Below are 16,715 nucleotides of genomic sequence, written 5' to 3' on the forward strand. Positions count from 1 at the left end.
TTATTTTTTAAATTTCTTCTTATATTTGTCAGATAAAATCCAGTTATTCGACTAATTCAATTTACTATATCTCAAATCACAACAATATTAAACCTGTTACATGTTATTTTAAAAACGAATAAAAAATGACTGCGTTCAGCGTTTATTTCGCAAATGTTGGAAGTTTTCTTTGCGCTGATTGTATTATACTCTTAGATCTAGAAGATTGGTGGATTCTATCTTAGCACACAATCATAAAAATGGTTTCAAAACTGTTGTGTTCCGCTGAAACGTATCTATTATGTTAACTAATTGATAATGGCTGCATTCAACAGAGAAAACTAATCAGTTATAATTAATCAAAACTGTCACTTTCCGTTAAATAGCTATTTAAATCCCTTATATGGACATTTCAACGGTGCAGACAGACAGCGACAATAAAGAGAAGAAGCGAGATGGAATATAAGTGCCCTGATTGGTTACATACCTCGCTCGCGCATGTACAGTTCATTTTTATCCACGGTGAAATCGTGAAAGTTGCGCTACTGTATATACTGTGATTTCGCTGAGTAACACTTAAACATTAATGCTAGGAAACTATGAGATAAATTTTGCTTTAATTTTATAAATGTCATTATCACTCTCTCTTTTAAAATCATTTTCATGTTTCTTTCTTTATCACCTTTGACATAAGCAACTATTTTTAAAATTAAGAACTTGAAAAGATTCTATACCTGTTGCAGTACTTAATTCACTATCAGTTGTTATACTATTACAAAACTTTGGTTTTTGAATATCTGTCACATTCACTTGCACTTCAACATCTTTAAATGAAGGAGCAAGAATACTTTTTCTAATAAATAATTCTATTTCCACTTCTTCGTTATTTTCTGTGTTTTGATATTCATTATTTATTTCATTTTCATTATCTTCAAGTGTGCCTATATTTATTTTCACTGAATTTATTTCAGGTGATTGATCTATTATTGATTCATTTGTTGTTGATGTTAATAATAATGATGCTGCTGCTGTTGCTGTGCTTCTCTTTAATCTTCTTTCCAATCTTGCTTGGTTTGTTTCCATCTTTTTTTTATTTGTTCCTGACAAGTTGCAAGAAGGAACTGCTGTGTTTTTTAAACGTCTTTTTTTCGATTCAATATCTGTAACACAAAATTAAATTATGAATTATATTATATTATTATAGATTATAGGTTAGTTTAATTTTTATTAAATATTAGCTTACCTGGCAATATATAATCAGATTTCTTAAAATGTAGTGAGCACACTTTTGTATTAGACGAAATTTTATTTACTTTTAAAGCAATTTTTCATGCTCTTAGTTTATCCACTTGTTCCAATTTGCCGAATGAATTTGTTATGTTAACGACGCGTTCATTCAGTTTTGGAAATCTGTGGAAACGAAGCTCTAAATTTTTACTTACTTTACTGTTACAGTCTCTCACTGCACAGTAATCAAAAATTTTTTTTACGCGCGAGAAAAATTGCAGCCTCCATAATATTGTTTTTGTTATTTTACAGTATAAGTTTATAATAAATACGCTAAATGCAAGCATAGAGTATTTCTACTTTTCGGCAATAGACGGCGCCACCAAAAATGTCAGATCCCATGTGTAGAGACGTTAGTGTCAAAATTAATATCACGTGATCACACTCATGCTGTTTTTCAGCGTCTCATGAAATGGCACCTGTACCGACAACTACACCAACTGGCCCCAACAAATTTGTTGGGGCCACTTTGTGTGCACTTATGCGGTGTACTGAGCCCAAATGAACATGCGACACTGACAAAAGATTGCATCATTCGACCAGCCGAACACATTAGTTGCACCAAACCCGAAATATGCAGTCGGTGTGTCCCAGCCGAAATCACTATGAGTACAAAAACGAATTGCAAATTATGAAATACATGTTTTATTAACAGTACAATAAAATGTATTGGAGATTGTACGATTTAACCGGTTTTTAATATATTTTTACGGCAATTGTGTATGACAGCTATATGTGTACTAGTGCATCCCAGTCGAAATCTCTATTCATTGTACAACGGTCTTTATATACACCAGTGCACACCAGTGCAACCCAGCCGAAATCGCTATATCGTTTTTGATTGGGCTGCACTCAGTGTCAAGAGCGTGTTCGATTGGCAGTGCCAATGCGCATTTGGCTAGTGTCACGTGTTCATTCGACTGCACGACACTCGCGTAGTGCGCACTCATAGCGTTTTTCACTGGCAGAACTGGTGCGCACTCTGTACACATTAAAGCTGTCGTACACTAACTTAATCTGAATGTAAAAGTGATATATCTAAATTAATAAAATACCCAACATATATTTTATCAAATACCACAATAAAATTTATTGAAAATTTCACGGTTTAATTCGTTTATATATTTTTATTAAACGTACATCTTTACGTCAATTTGTGTACAACTTTAAAGTGCACTGAGTGCGCACCAGCTCTGCCAGTGAAAAACGCTATAAGTGGCACGAGATATTTTGACGGTGCCAGTTCAGTGCACTGGATACATATACAGGGTGGGCCAAAAGTCTGGATACACCCAAATATCTCATAAACGATACATTTTAGAAAAAAAATGTTTCAAACAAAAGTTATAAAGCTTAAAAAGACGCGTTTAACGATAGTATTTAGTTATTTGATCTAGAATGGCGTTGTCAAGATCATGTCAAGGTCAACTTAATTTTTTTAAATGGAACCCCCTACTTTTTATTTCAGATTCTTGTAGGTTATGTTGAGACGTTTTCAAAACATATATCATAAACTCTTTTCCGATAAGAACTTTCTGAGTTATGAGTCTTTAAAGTAAGCGCGTGCACTCACGCACACAAGAGATGTAAATCCGACCGAGCAACCTCCACGCGGTACATCTTAGATAATTCTAATGCCGGCGGTATTTAAACTTTAAAGACTCAGAAAATTCTCATCGGAAAAGAGTTCATGATATATGTTTTGAAAACGTCTCAACATAATCTACAAGAATCTGAAATAAAAAGTAGGGGGTTCCATTTAAAAAAATTAAGTTGACCTTGACAACGCCATTCTAGATCAAATAACTAAATACTATCGTTAAATGCGTCTTTTTAAGCTTTACAACTTTTGTTTGAAACATTTTTTCCTAAAATGTATCGTTTATAGAAATATTTGGGTGTATCCAGACTTTTGGCCCACCCTGTATAGGATATCAGTGCATCGTTTTGTCACAGCATAAAAGGATATACAGTAGGGACAAGCAAATCTATAATTTATAACATGCAAATGTGTACAATTATTGATAAGTATGTACATATATGATATTCTTGATATTTTATATATTATTTAATTATATATAGTAAAAAATCATTACTTAAAGTTATGAACATGAGATGTCGAGGTTATTTTTCTATGTTCTTCCTGCAGTCTAGTCAAGTCCTTACAATCTTAGAACTCGAAATGGCACTTCAGCTTCAGCACTGAAAATCTTGGCGTGCTCTTTTGAACTTGCACTATTCAGTGCAACCTATGGAACTCGTCCAGTGTTGATGTGAACTGAGTGCGCACTGGTGCGCACTAACTTTTGAATTGAAAACGCTATAAACAATAGATGTTCGAAAGATCGTACATTTATTTTGGAATTTTCGTAGATATGTACTTACGACAGTACATATACATACTCACGTACACATACTCACGTACACACGAACATATATTAAATATGTTCGTGTGTACGTGAGTACAGTCTAAATGCGAAAATAAAATAAAAATTATATAATGGACAGGAGTTGGACTGAATAGAGGCACGTAATACAAGGATATATCGACATAAATTTTTTTGCACTGATATTATTAATGTAGCACACGTCTGCGCATACAATGTATGTGTACTAACTTACAACTAAACAATTACCACGTGATGATAAAAACTTACGCAATGAGAATTATCGTGACTTAATGTATCTCAATATATTAATATATACATCATATGAAATATATATATATAATGTCGTTGTCGAAATTATACAATATTACAATGTAGCCAAGACACATTCTTTGTGCTTGGTTTTTTCGAGTCCTATTAGAATAAAGAGCTCTTTTCACCAAGCATAGAGATACATTTTGTCTTCGAACACTGCATTCTTTGGGACGTTCTAAAATTGAATTAGACGCTGTCACAGAAATTACTTCAATACTTCGCTCACCGATTATACATGAATATATACACGCGCGCGTGCGCGCGCGCACACACACACACACATACACACACACACACGCGCGCGCGCGCGCGCGCGCGCACACACAGAGAGAGAGTCTCATAACCATCGTACAATACTTTCATAGTGTATTCTAGAGGTAAAATAAAGTAAAAAATTCTAATACGAAAATGTCGAGACTACAATAGTTTTTTAATTATAATTAATCGAAGATAATTTGTAATACATATATAAATAATGTATATGTGTGTATATTATATACATATATATATATATGTAAAATAGTTTTTACTTATAAGCATTAAAAGTTAGCTTATAATTTAAAAAATTATTTTAGTCTCGACATTTTCGTATCAAGATTTTTATTCTAGAAGACGCTGTAAAAGTATTATACGGCGATTGTGAGACACATTGTATACACGCACGCACGCACGCACGCATACATCCCAGTGAGAAATGAAAATGGAATCGACGTCAAATCGACGTTGATTTGATGTCGATTCTATTGTCACTTTTCACTGGGATGTAGGTTGTCCTATTTTAATTTCCTCAGACAAATGTCTCAAAAAATATAGAAGATACGAAATAATGTTTCAGATGAAAGTGGAATGATTTCGAGGGGAACATATTTTAGTTACATTATTTTTTCTAGTTGTAGGCACCAAAAAATCTAAAGGCCACCTCCACTTTTTTAAATAGAATTATATGATTTTTTTAAATATGATATGATTCCTCTAATTATTCTATAAGTGAAAGGTAGAAATATCAAAAAATCAATAGTTTACGAGATATTTTATACTTTATACTGACACATATTGACATAAAATATGAAATATCTCGTAAATTAAATACCTCGTTAATTTTTTGATAATCGTATCTTAATACTTTTATAAATGCAATATATAATGAATCAATTGTGGTAGTTGTTTATTTTAAAAAGTTTTCATTTTGCCTACATATTTCTTTTAAGCAACTACGTTTCCTTTACACTAATAGATTCATTTTATTATTGTGTTCATAAAATTATTAAGGTACGATTATAAAAAAGTTAATAATTTACGAGATATTTAATATATCAGATCAATAAGTGCCAGCATAAAGTATAAAATATCTCGTAAACTATTTTTTTGATATCTCGACCTTAATATTTTTATTTACAGAATAATTAGAGGAATCATATTATGTTAAAAAATCATATAACCTTCATATCTTTTTGGCACCTCTACTCCACCTAAAAAAAGAAACAATGTAACCAAAATACATCCCCCTCGAAACCATTTCACTTTCATCTGAAACATTTTTTCCGCATCTTCTATATTTAAGAGATATTTGGGGAAATTAAAATGGGACACTCTATGTGATATATATATATATATATCTTTCTTTTCTCTCTCTTACATGAAGTTATTAAAGGCTGGCGCGAAGTAAACTTCGTGACTTAGATTTTCATATGCCGAATTAACAGCGACAAATATCGTTGAAATCTTGTAATATTCGATTATTATATAGGCATTTATATATTAATAACGATACGTTTAACGATGCTGTATTATTGTGTGCTTTAATCGAATAACTTTTACAACTTCAACTTTTCATATTTATTTTTATTATCATTCGTACATTTATAATTGTAACTCAGAATAGTCGTGTAACACCCTCGGATCACGTTTAATCGTGCGCGAATAGTCGATCATCATGATCAAGAGAAAGGAAAATAAAAATAAAGATATGAAAAAAAAAATAACTCTCCTTCTTACAAATTTTTCCAAACAGTTTGAAAAATACTGAGAGATATGTGAAATTTCAAAGTTACATTCAACCGAAAATCATCTGTCTACATATAATAACATTCATAATAATTTCTCTTTTTCGTTTGAGTATATTTTTTAATATCTGTATACCCGACATTATTGTCAATCTGATAACGTGTGTCTACATTTCGCTTCTATATGTGATTATGCTAATGCATAATAATGTAAACTTGCACAATTTATTATGAGATACAAAACTTTTTCATACAATTTAACAAATTAACGGTGATATCAATGAAAAAAAAGAGATAGTTTTCATTATTCATCAAAGGTTAAACATTTTCTGATTTCCCCTGTTTACTTAATTCGAGAGCGAGAGCTAGTTCGGCGTCTTCCTTATCTTTACGCCTGAGCCTCTCTTCTTCTGCTTTTATACTCTGCTTTTCTGCCCACGCCAGTTGCTCCTCCTCCGATAAATTAGTTATGTTATTACCATTCCACATTTTTCCGAAATTGTTCGTAAATTTGTCATCGTTATAAGTGATATTAGACTTTGAAATGCGCATTATATTTAACTCGTGCTTTGCGGTGGTCTTTGCATCTTTAGTTGAAAACGCTTCGTCAAGATTGATCGTTCTTGACTTGACGTTAGCAAACGCTTGGGAAAAATCAATATCCTGAATATTCTTGTTATCAATGGAAAACGCTTTTCCAAAATCGACGTCGAACTTGCTTGCGCTACTCGTATCGCTTGCATTGTTCTTCTCGGCTTTTGCTTTAGCGAGTGGAAAGGTATTAGAGAAATTATTATCGAAAATTTTAGCCGAAATATTCTTATTCGAGAACGCAGAAATCGACTCAAAACCAAAAGGATCTGTTTTGTTCGTCCTCCTTTTCTCGTTCGCGTTCAAATCCTCTGTCATCTCATCGGCAAACGGGTCCGTTATATTGAAAGGATCTTCATAACGGTAGTCTCGAAAAGGATCCTCCGTAAAGTCCGACAGCCTTGGTTGCGCCATTGTTACGTGGATTTTACTCGTTGCTCTTGGTGGAGTCGATTGATTAGCCGTCGGTTCTGGCTGAAGCAGGTTTTTGTCACTGGTCAATTTTGTTTTACTGAAAAGGTAGAAGAAAATAACGCGGATACCGCCGACTGTCCTCCCGGATGCTGATTGGTCCTAAATCGCTATTTTTATTTACAAAACTGTCAAAAGTGCTGCAATTTTATGATATTCGAGCTTCGAAAAAAAAACTGTGATAAGGTGAGAAACCTTGTAAATCGTCATCTATTAAAGGGTTATAGGATTTTAAGAATTCTAAAGATCTAAAAAAAGAATTTTAAATATCTAAAAAAGAATTTCAAAAAGATACACAAAAACATTTTTTTACATTTGCCACTAATTGGAAGCTATAAAAATGTAGCTGATATAAATTAGTAGTTGTAAGACTTATAAGTAAATTATTAAAATTGAAAAATTTACGTCTTAAGACTTTACATTTTTTTCATTATCGTTTTTTTCATTATCTGCTTGATACAATATTTTTGATAGCGCAATAGCTATGAAATAATTTGAATATCGTTTAAGTAAAAAAATTGAACTAATATTTTTAGAAATATTTCATACCGGTTCACGAAAGCTTTTCTATATCCTTTTAATTTTTTCCTTAAGTTAAAAATTTAAATGAAAGTAAAAATAAAATTTTTCAAGGAAACGCAATTCCCATGTTTAAATATGATTAATTTCGCGAAAAATAAAGTTTTTTAAAATTCCTTCTGAACAGAAAATAAAAAGTTAAAAAGTTTGTTTTTAATTTCAAGATAATTTAGCAAAGCTAAAGTCTTAGCTACTATGTAACGCGCGGATTGTAATGATTAATTATTTAGGACGTCATTTATTATTTCACATCGGTTTATTATTTCAGTAATTTCGTTATATTTATTTTTGCATTTTAATCTTATTATTAAAAATGATTTTCCAAGAAAAAACGCTGGTCTGTCTTTTTGAATATAAATTTTATGTGAAAAGTGCTTTAGTGTTTAATTCACTACACTCCTATAACCTCTTAATGCGATTCGATTATGTGTATGCATGCGTACGTGCACACGCGCGCATGGACGCACGCATGAACGTACGCACACACAATTTATTTTTAAATACATTACGCTCAAAAAAAACAGAGATCACACATTCTGTCTTCCAAAAATAGTCGCTTTTCAAGAGTTTTTAACAACTTTGCTTTAAGAGGCCGTAAGCCGTAAAACCGTTACAAAGTGATCAACCGCAGTTGAAAAAAAATAATCGACTGAGATTGATCAATGTCTTACGGCTTTACGGCTTACGGTCTCTTAAAGTAGGGCTGTGGAGTAGTAGACTAACGATCTGACTGATTTTTTTATAAAATAAATATTTGTGAGATGTGAAAATTTTTTACTAAGTTTCATGGCATGAATTAAAAATCGCACATAAGAGTAATTTATAGCTTTTAACCCTTCATGGTCACACTGGGTTAAAATGACCCGAGTATCGTCTTTCACACTAAATTCTAATACCTTTCTGTCTTCGGAAGGGCGCTTACCTGCCATCTACTGGAGGTTTGAAGTTTCAATTAATATGTTTATGATTCATTTCTGTTTATGATTTTTTTTAGTGTTAAAATTAAATTTTTCACAAAAACGCCACTGTTCCATTTTCTTAAAGGATGAAATTATATATTGTATTTTTTTTTAAATCATTGCAACTAATACTGTCGATTTGATAACATTTTAAAGATGGGTCGGGTTATTTTAACCCAGAGTAATCATTGTGTGACTTTAGAAGTGTGACCATGAAGGATTAAAAGAGTGAATCTTTATCTTTAATTGGCACGCTTCTTGAGTATTATATGTTTTTTTTCACCGAGTTATTCAACATTAAAACAAAAAACGTCTGTTTGACTTTGAGAATAGAAGACGAATGAGATAATGTTTTATATGCGGTATTTTTATATGCTATAGGCTACGGTCCACTTGATGCTACGAATGCTTCGAAGCATTTTTTAATTGGTCAATTAGTAAAATTCTTTCTTCCAATTGATCAAACAAAAGTTTCAAAGCATTTGTAACGTTAAGTGGACCGCATCCATAGGGATACTTGATGTAATCTCTATATTAAAGTACAATGCTTTAAATTAAGAAGCACCATAACGGTCAGAACGTTAAGATGTTGAACTATTGTAAATTCATTTAAATGAATTAATTTCAGAAATTATAATTGCGTGCCGATATGGTTGTCAGACTTTCAACGCAATCAAATCTGAAAATATTAATAATCCCCCAAATTTCCCAACTTAAAAACTGTAATAAACTTATTTTGCGAAAAATAATACCTCCACCGGGAGTCGAACCCGGATCTCTTGCATTCCGTGCAAGCGTCCTAAGCCTTTAGACTACAGAGACCACAGAGATATAATTTCTGAAATTAATTCATTTAAATGAATTTACAATAGTTCAACATCTTAACGTTCTGACCGTTATTGCGCTTCTTGATTTAAAGCATTGTAGTTAACATTAGCGGTCTTTCAATCTTATTATTGTCTATATTAAAGGAATATATTAAGCCTCTTGAGTAGCCGCAGCGATTATGTTGGAATCGTAACGACAGAAGCGAGAAATGACACGTTAATTTATGTTATGTGCCATTTGTAAATTAAAACAATTTGGATATATCTGAATGACGAGATCGCTTTAAAACACTTGTAAAAATTGACGAAAATTGTCCTTTTCTACGTTGACAGTCAATAAATGGTTGTAAAAGGCATGTAAATCTTTCTTATCTGAGCCCTTATCTGGGTTAAAACATACGCGGTATCACTGTTGAAACGAGTGAAAAATACGTTTTTACATATAAAATTTCAAGATAACTTTAGTTTTCGTCAATTTTTACGACTTTGATAAGTACGAAACAAGTCACATTTTTACAATTAAGCACATAATAATGAAATGGCACATAACATAAAATTTTGTCGTCAAAATGTCACTTTTTACGCCTATTAGTTTAGCCTTTTATCGTGACGAGGAGCTGTAACACACCTGTAACACACGCGCGCGCGCGCGCGCACGCACGCACACACGCGGTTGTGGACAGAACGGTTACAACACTCCTTTTTCAATGGGTTTCGGAATGCAGTTTGCTAACCGAGCGATTGGTTCTTACTTATAGAGCCATAAATAAAAACCAATCGCTTGATGAACAAGCTGTATTCCAAATCTCATTGAAAAAAAAGTATTGCAACCGTTCTGTTCACGACCGTATGTATAAGGTCACTAGATATGTAGATATTCTCATCCGCCATCTTGGTTCCACTTGATTGATAGAGGATTCCGTTCCCAAGCACCGATGGCACTGACTAAACTTTTCTCCCTTTACAATTTCGTAGAGTAAATGTACGTAATAAGTCTATAGTACTCGCAATGAATAAAGCGGTATCTACAATGAGATTTTATGGCGTAAAATTCAAGATTAAACCTTAAATCGTAAAAAATTGAACAATCAATAATCGAATATTCTCCTCACATTCGATCGTGATTAGTCAATTTCTTATGGCTTAAGATTTAAAGCTTAAATTTTACGCTTTAAAATCTTATTGCAGACGCCATTTTATGGAACACAACCTAAATTTTAATGTACAGGAAACCTATGGACAACTTAGGAACGTATATAACCTATAACGATTGTTGAAACAACATTCAACTTATGTGCGACAATACAGCAGTGCTGTTCACAGAGCTTGCAAACACTAACGCTATCAATACCAGGGTTGGAAAAAACCCGGACATTTAAAAAAAAAACTCAACCCACTGGATTTTATGGGTATTTTTTCGAGTTTTTTTTGATTATTTGATATTTTTCTCACATAATATTTAGTTTACGTTGTATTTATCATTATTCACTACCTTATTATCATTACCTTAATACTTTTATATACAGAATGATTAGTGAGACCATATTGTATAAAAAAAATTATACAATTTCGTTTAAAAAAATGGAGATGACCTATATATTTTTTTAGCGCATCCACCTAGAAGAAAGACAACATGACCAAAATACGTCCCAACGTCTTGAAACCATTCCACTTTCATCTAAAACATTTTTTCCTATTTCCAAAACTGTGGGTGTTATTCAGGTGGCCGGTCTTAAGTGACTCACCCTATATATATCTTAAAATTGGTATATGTTAAAATTATATCACTTCAGTTATAGTTTAGTATACATATATTCATTAAATATTTATAAATACGTCCCTTTTATGTGTTTAAAAAATTTATTTTTCTACAATTCCAATAAAACCCCAAAAAAATCCACAAGTTGCGGGTTTTTTTGGGATAGGTAAAATAATGCCAACCCTGATCAATACACTACCTCGGAAGGAATAGCGTTGATAGCGCGCAGTTGTGACGTAACACACTACCATTAGTCATGATCGTGTTTGTCAGCGCTATCTGCAACTCCGCGAACAATTTGTAGCACTAAATAGCGCGAATAGCGTCTCCCCGAACGCACCCCAGGAAACACGTGAAATGAAACAGAAAATAAACAGGGAATGAAAGTAACTCGTTACTTGTAACGAAATTACAGTTACAAGTTACTTTTTGGATAACTTTACTGGTAACAGCGTTACTTTTTTTGGCAACTGTAACGGTAACTTAGTTACACTTTTTTGGTAACAGTAACGAATTTTACCGTTACTTTTATCGTTACTTGGCACACAATTGGACATGGTTCGATTAGACACAAACCACTCATAGTGCTTGAGACTAGAAAATCCCTAGGCACTCGTCTGCTGTGATTGGTAGTCGATTTTTAAAAAGTAACTGAAAAGTAATGAAAAATTACTTTTTCAAATAACGGTAACTGTAACGAGTTATTTTTAAAAATAAGTAACTAGTAACTGTAACTAATTACTTTTTCTAATCGATAACGAATAACTATAACTTGTTACTTTTAAAAAGTAACTTTCCATTCCCTCTGAAAATAAGACAAGCTTATTCATTATCAAAGCACGAAGCTTTTAACATGTACGAAAAATACTTTGTTTTATATTAAATTATTGTCTAAATAATCTGTTTTATCAGAAATCTTTGCGTTAACCCGTGGATCTTGAAACAGATTACTGAATCTTCCTGCGAATGCTCTTGTCCAGTTAGGCTAAAGTAATTTTTAAAAAGAAGCATTTAAAAAAAATTTATTATATCAATTATACGTTCAGGTAACTCTATATACATAACAGAAAGTATGTAAAGTGTGTATAAAAATGACGCATAATATTTTTTTAAAGAAATATTTAGCTTTTCTGTATAATATTCAATAGAATTGCCATTCAATATTTTATAGGGTATTGTTTACTTAAAGAAAGAAGAATATTTTATTTATTTTTATAAAGAAGAAATGTTCTGGAATCTAAAAATAGTAGTTCTTTTAGAACTATTTTGTAATATTTTGCTAACTCTGAAAAGTACTGTTATTTAGTTCTGAAAAAAACTGTTGTACAGATAGTTGCTAGTTTTAAAAAGGTTTTATTTTGACAATCTTGCGTTTCGCGGGTTTTCTCCGTGTTCAGATCCATTCTTGGAATGCCAACGTTTCGTGAACCTTGCAGTCCACTTCATCAGGGCGAGGAGCAGCCTGATATTAGGCTGTTCCTCCGGGTCGTTCCCTTTATATTACGCTACGGGAGAAGAAAATTGTGGGTGGAGGGGGAGAGAGGAAGTCGGCCGGTTTTCAGTAGCCGGTCTTATTTTTTTAGTGACAGATCATAAAACGATCTATTATAATAATTGCTCAAAATTCGTATCACAATGTACGCTTCCGCACGAAAAACTTTAGAAGATGTTTAGACATAATTTTATTTAAGTAAATTACACAGACCCACAAAAAAAAGTATCTTGTACTGGGGTGGAGACCCAGCTATTTTTATGTATTTTGAGTCGCTGAATACGAATCTGACATAAAAATAAAATCATCTACGGCAAATTTTCAATCTACAGCAAAAAATGGGTCAAAAACCTCGAAATCTGCTTTTATTGATATATTCTAAGACCATTGGTAAAAACTTGTGATTAAACCTAGACCATATGTTTCCCGAGTTGAGAAATACTTTTCAGCCGTCTATACGCCGTATCTATGTTCTCTACACCTCTTGCATAACTTCTAACAATGAACTCTAACGATGAAGTGTTACAGTATTTCTTGACGTCTGTCTCCACTCCAGTACAGGATACTTTTTTTTTTGTGAGCCTGTGAAATCAACCATTGGTTGAGCCTTAAAAAATTCTTCTCTCTCCCCTTCATGTTAAACTAGACTTGATGAAACAATTCGTCAAAGCTCTTGACAAAGAAGGACGATGTTTTGAATATTTGAGACAAACGTTCAGTCAAGTGGCTGAAGCTAAGTTGAAAGAGGGAATTTTCGACGGACCATAAATTCGTACACTGTTGAAAGATGAATCTTATGTTACTAAAATGACTGACATTAAGAAATGGCAAGACGAAATCAAGGAAGACGGGACATCAATATGATGGTTGACTATTGTTGGACATTGAAGAGAGAAAGCCGACGAAAAAAAACAAGCGCAAGAGGAATCCATTAAGGTGCAATTTCATGCAGCGAAGGAAAGCTGGCTTTTTACCCCCACTCCATCAATTTTCGTATACAGCGAAGTTACGCTCAAAGTTCGATATTGTTCAACTAATAGCGGACATTGCTGAAATATATGACATGTCACGTCATGACATGACATATCATAACATGTCATGTCCATGGAATCATATGTCATGGAATCATATGTCTTCCAAGATTAATTTTGGGAGCGAGGTAAAGAAAAAGCCATGTTCGCTGCGATTTTTAGAAATAGATGTTATCCAGTATTTTTTCTTTTTATTAATTATATATTAGCAATTGCAACGGCTATGCGTCGCTTTCAAATCTTTGCTGCAACTATAGCTGCTACTATACGAGTATATTTTTTTACACACTCAATTATGTATTCTCGTTTTCGTAATCCATTTTTATTAAAATGAATTAAAAGCTAGCGAAAATAAATGAGTGTATTCGTTAACTTAAAGTCAGCGAAGATACGCTCCATGAAAAGAAAGCAGGAGAAGAGCGAACAGCTTCCGAACTGCTTTGATTTTGGTGGAGTAAGAGTAAAAAGCCAATTTTCTTTCACTGCATGAAATTGCACCTTTACACAGATCATTTGAAGACAAAAGAATGCGGAAGCGTGCACGAACATAAATCGATCTTTTTTTTAGATATTCACAAGTACAACGGTATAGATGTGATGTACGGGCAGTTATTGTGTCTGATGACTGCTTGCCTGAAAGTTTGTCTGTGGTGTAACTCCTCGGGAATTATTGGGTTTAACCTGTGTCTGTAATGTGAGGCACTCAGAGTTCATCGTTAGAAGTTATGCAAGAGGTGTAGAGAACATAGATACGGCGTATAGACGGCTGAAAAGTATTTCTCAACTCGGGAAACATATGGTCTAGGTTTAATCACAAGTTTTTACCAATGGTCTTAGAATATATCAATAAAAGCAGATTTCGAGGTTTTTGACTCATTTTTTTGTAGATTGAAAATTTGCCCTGGATGATTTTATTTTTATGTCAGATTTGTATTCAGCGACTCAAAATACATAAGAATAGCTGGGTCTCCACCCCAGTATAGAATACTCTTTTTTGTGGGCCTGTGTTATTATTATGTAAGAGATTAATAAAAATTATCATTACACTCTAAATTTTTGGGAGTGAAATTTCACTCCAAGGCTGCGTTCGGAAACATCACCCGGATGCCCCCATGTATCGTCTTATTCTCGTTTAACATTGGATGAATAATAAGGATAAAACGATACACGAGGGCACTCGGATGATGTTTTCGAACACAACCCAAGAAAAGTGATAGTTGCGCCAGTCCGGCAAGGAGTGAACTTCACTTCACTCCTTCAGGAGTGAATTTCTTAACCTAACCTAAAAAGTCAACTTTAACGATTAATAAATAAACGCTTCGCGAGACAGTGACATTTTTTTCTGTCATATTCATTCGTTTTGTGCAAAAACATGTCGAATAAGCCTAATAATGTTTAGATTAAATGTAGGGAGAGAGACTAAACTTAACATTTAGCGGAATGAAATTTCAGTCTCTCCCTTCGGAGTGAAATTGTTCACTCTCCACATAGATTAAAAATTGACTCCCATTTGGAGTGATTCTTCACTCTAAGAGTGAAAATTTCACTTCTGTCGAGCTAGTGCAACTATCACTCTTTGTGAGTGAAATTTCACTCCTAAAAATTTAGAGTGTATGTCAAGATATAATTTTAATTCGTAGAATTTTTATTGTTTTGACATAATTATAATTCGTTGAATTATTATTATTATTATGTAACAACGTAATTATAAGTCGACAGTTAAAAATTTAACTTGTTCAATATTAGCCTTAGAATATTGTTTTATTTAGAATATTGTTATAAAATAAAGTGGCTTGCCAAAAGTATATCGCTATTAGCGGTTTTGACAATGATAAGAAATTAAAACGTCTTTATTCGAAACTAAAATTTTATTACACAATATAATAATAATAATTACAAATTTTTATATAATTTTAATTTGTAGGATTATATTAATTCATTAAGATAGAGATCGTAATTTTTTTAGATAATTACTTTTTAAGAGTTTTACATTAGAATTAGAAATTAAATGCTTATAACGATAGAAGCTGGATCTTTAATGTTTAAATAATTCAATGTGATCAAAAAATATGTCAAAAGGTTCAATAAAAATAAATAATAATATAAAAGAGGGTTACGAGCCTAAACAAATACTTTTAATTGATAGTTAAATCATACAAATACAAACAAACGTTTCGTACCCGATCGGGTCATTTTCAATGTCATAACAAAAGTCAGTTATGAATTTTCTTAGCAATATTAAAATAAGTACAAATAAAATATAAATTGAGGTCTGAAGTATTAAAAAAATTAATTGTCTCTAATAAAAACCTTTGTAATCGCAAAGGTGTAAAACACGCAGTATCAGTCCAATCCGTATTTGATCATTATAATACTTTGAATACTTAATAAGCATTAAATGTAGCCAATTCCAGACGAGTCATAAGTCTTAGTAAGATTCCCAGTATATAATATTCTGTTAAAAAATTGAATAATCAATAATATTATAACCCATTAACAATTATTATAAATATTATACATACCTTGATTAATACAAAGAGTTTGCTCGAACTTATACTTTTATTATTAAAATTACTACTCTCTCCGCTTGTATTAATCAAGGTATGTATAATATTTATAATAATTGTTAATGGGTTATAATATTATTGATTATTCAATTTTTTCTCATTAAAATTAACTTTTTTATCTGAAAGTACGGAAAAGTCCTAAAAAATTCATATGTATAAAAGTTTTATGTATTTTTATATATATTTTTAATTTTAATTACAAATGACAACAAAAGGAGAACTCCTTTAAAAAAACTATCTCCAATATTTAGGGTGCCAGACATATAATACTTATTTTTTTTATCTTCAACATTATACAATATGGCCACTTATATGTTTTCATGATTATTTTAAAGATTCCAAACAGTTTATTTTTAGGTGGACTCTTTTCACGTGGAATGCCCCATATATATATATATATATACAGGGTGTCTAAAAAAAACGGATCGAAACACAATGGGGACGTAGATTGGATCAAGGGGAATAAAA

General features: G+C 32.3%; 1 protein-coding gene across 2 annotated transcripts in view; it reads right to left on the bottom strand.

The window, feature by feature from the left end:
* Positions 1 to 5,405: 5,405 nt before the first annotated feature.
* Positions 5,406 to 16,715, bottom strand: part of Eps-15 (Epidermal growth factor receptor pathway substrate 15) — a 42,257-nt gene continuing 30,947 nt past the window's right edge. For both annotated transcript variants that reach the window (XM_018459862.1, XM_018459863.1), the window contains one exon: positions 5,406 to 7,036. In XM_018459862.1, the coding sequence (XP_018315364.1) occupies positions 6,290 to 7,036 (747 nt within the window). In that variant the 3' untranslated portion in view covers positions 5,406 to 6,289. The remainder of the gene's footprint in view (positions 7,037 to 16,715) is intronic.

The sequence above is a fragment of the Mycetomoellerius zeteki genome, unplaced genomic scaffold, assembly GCF_001594055.1.
Source record: "Mycetomoellerius zeteki isolate Tzet28-1 unplaced genomic scaffold, Tzet1.0 scaffold88, whole genome shotgun sequence".
Classification (NCBI taxonomy): Eukaryota; Metazoa; Arthropoda; class Insecta; order Hymenoptera; family Formicidae; genus Mycetomoellerius; species Mycetomoellerius zeteki.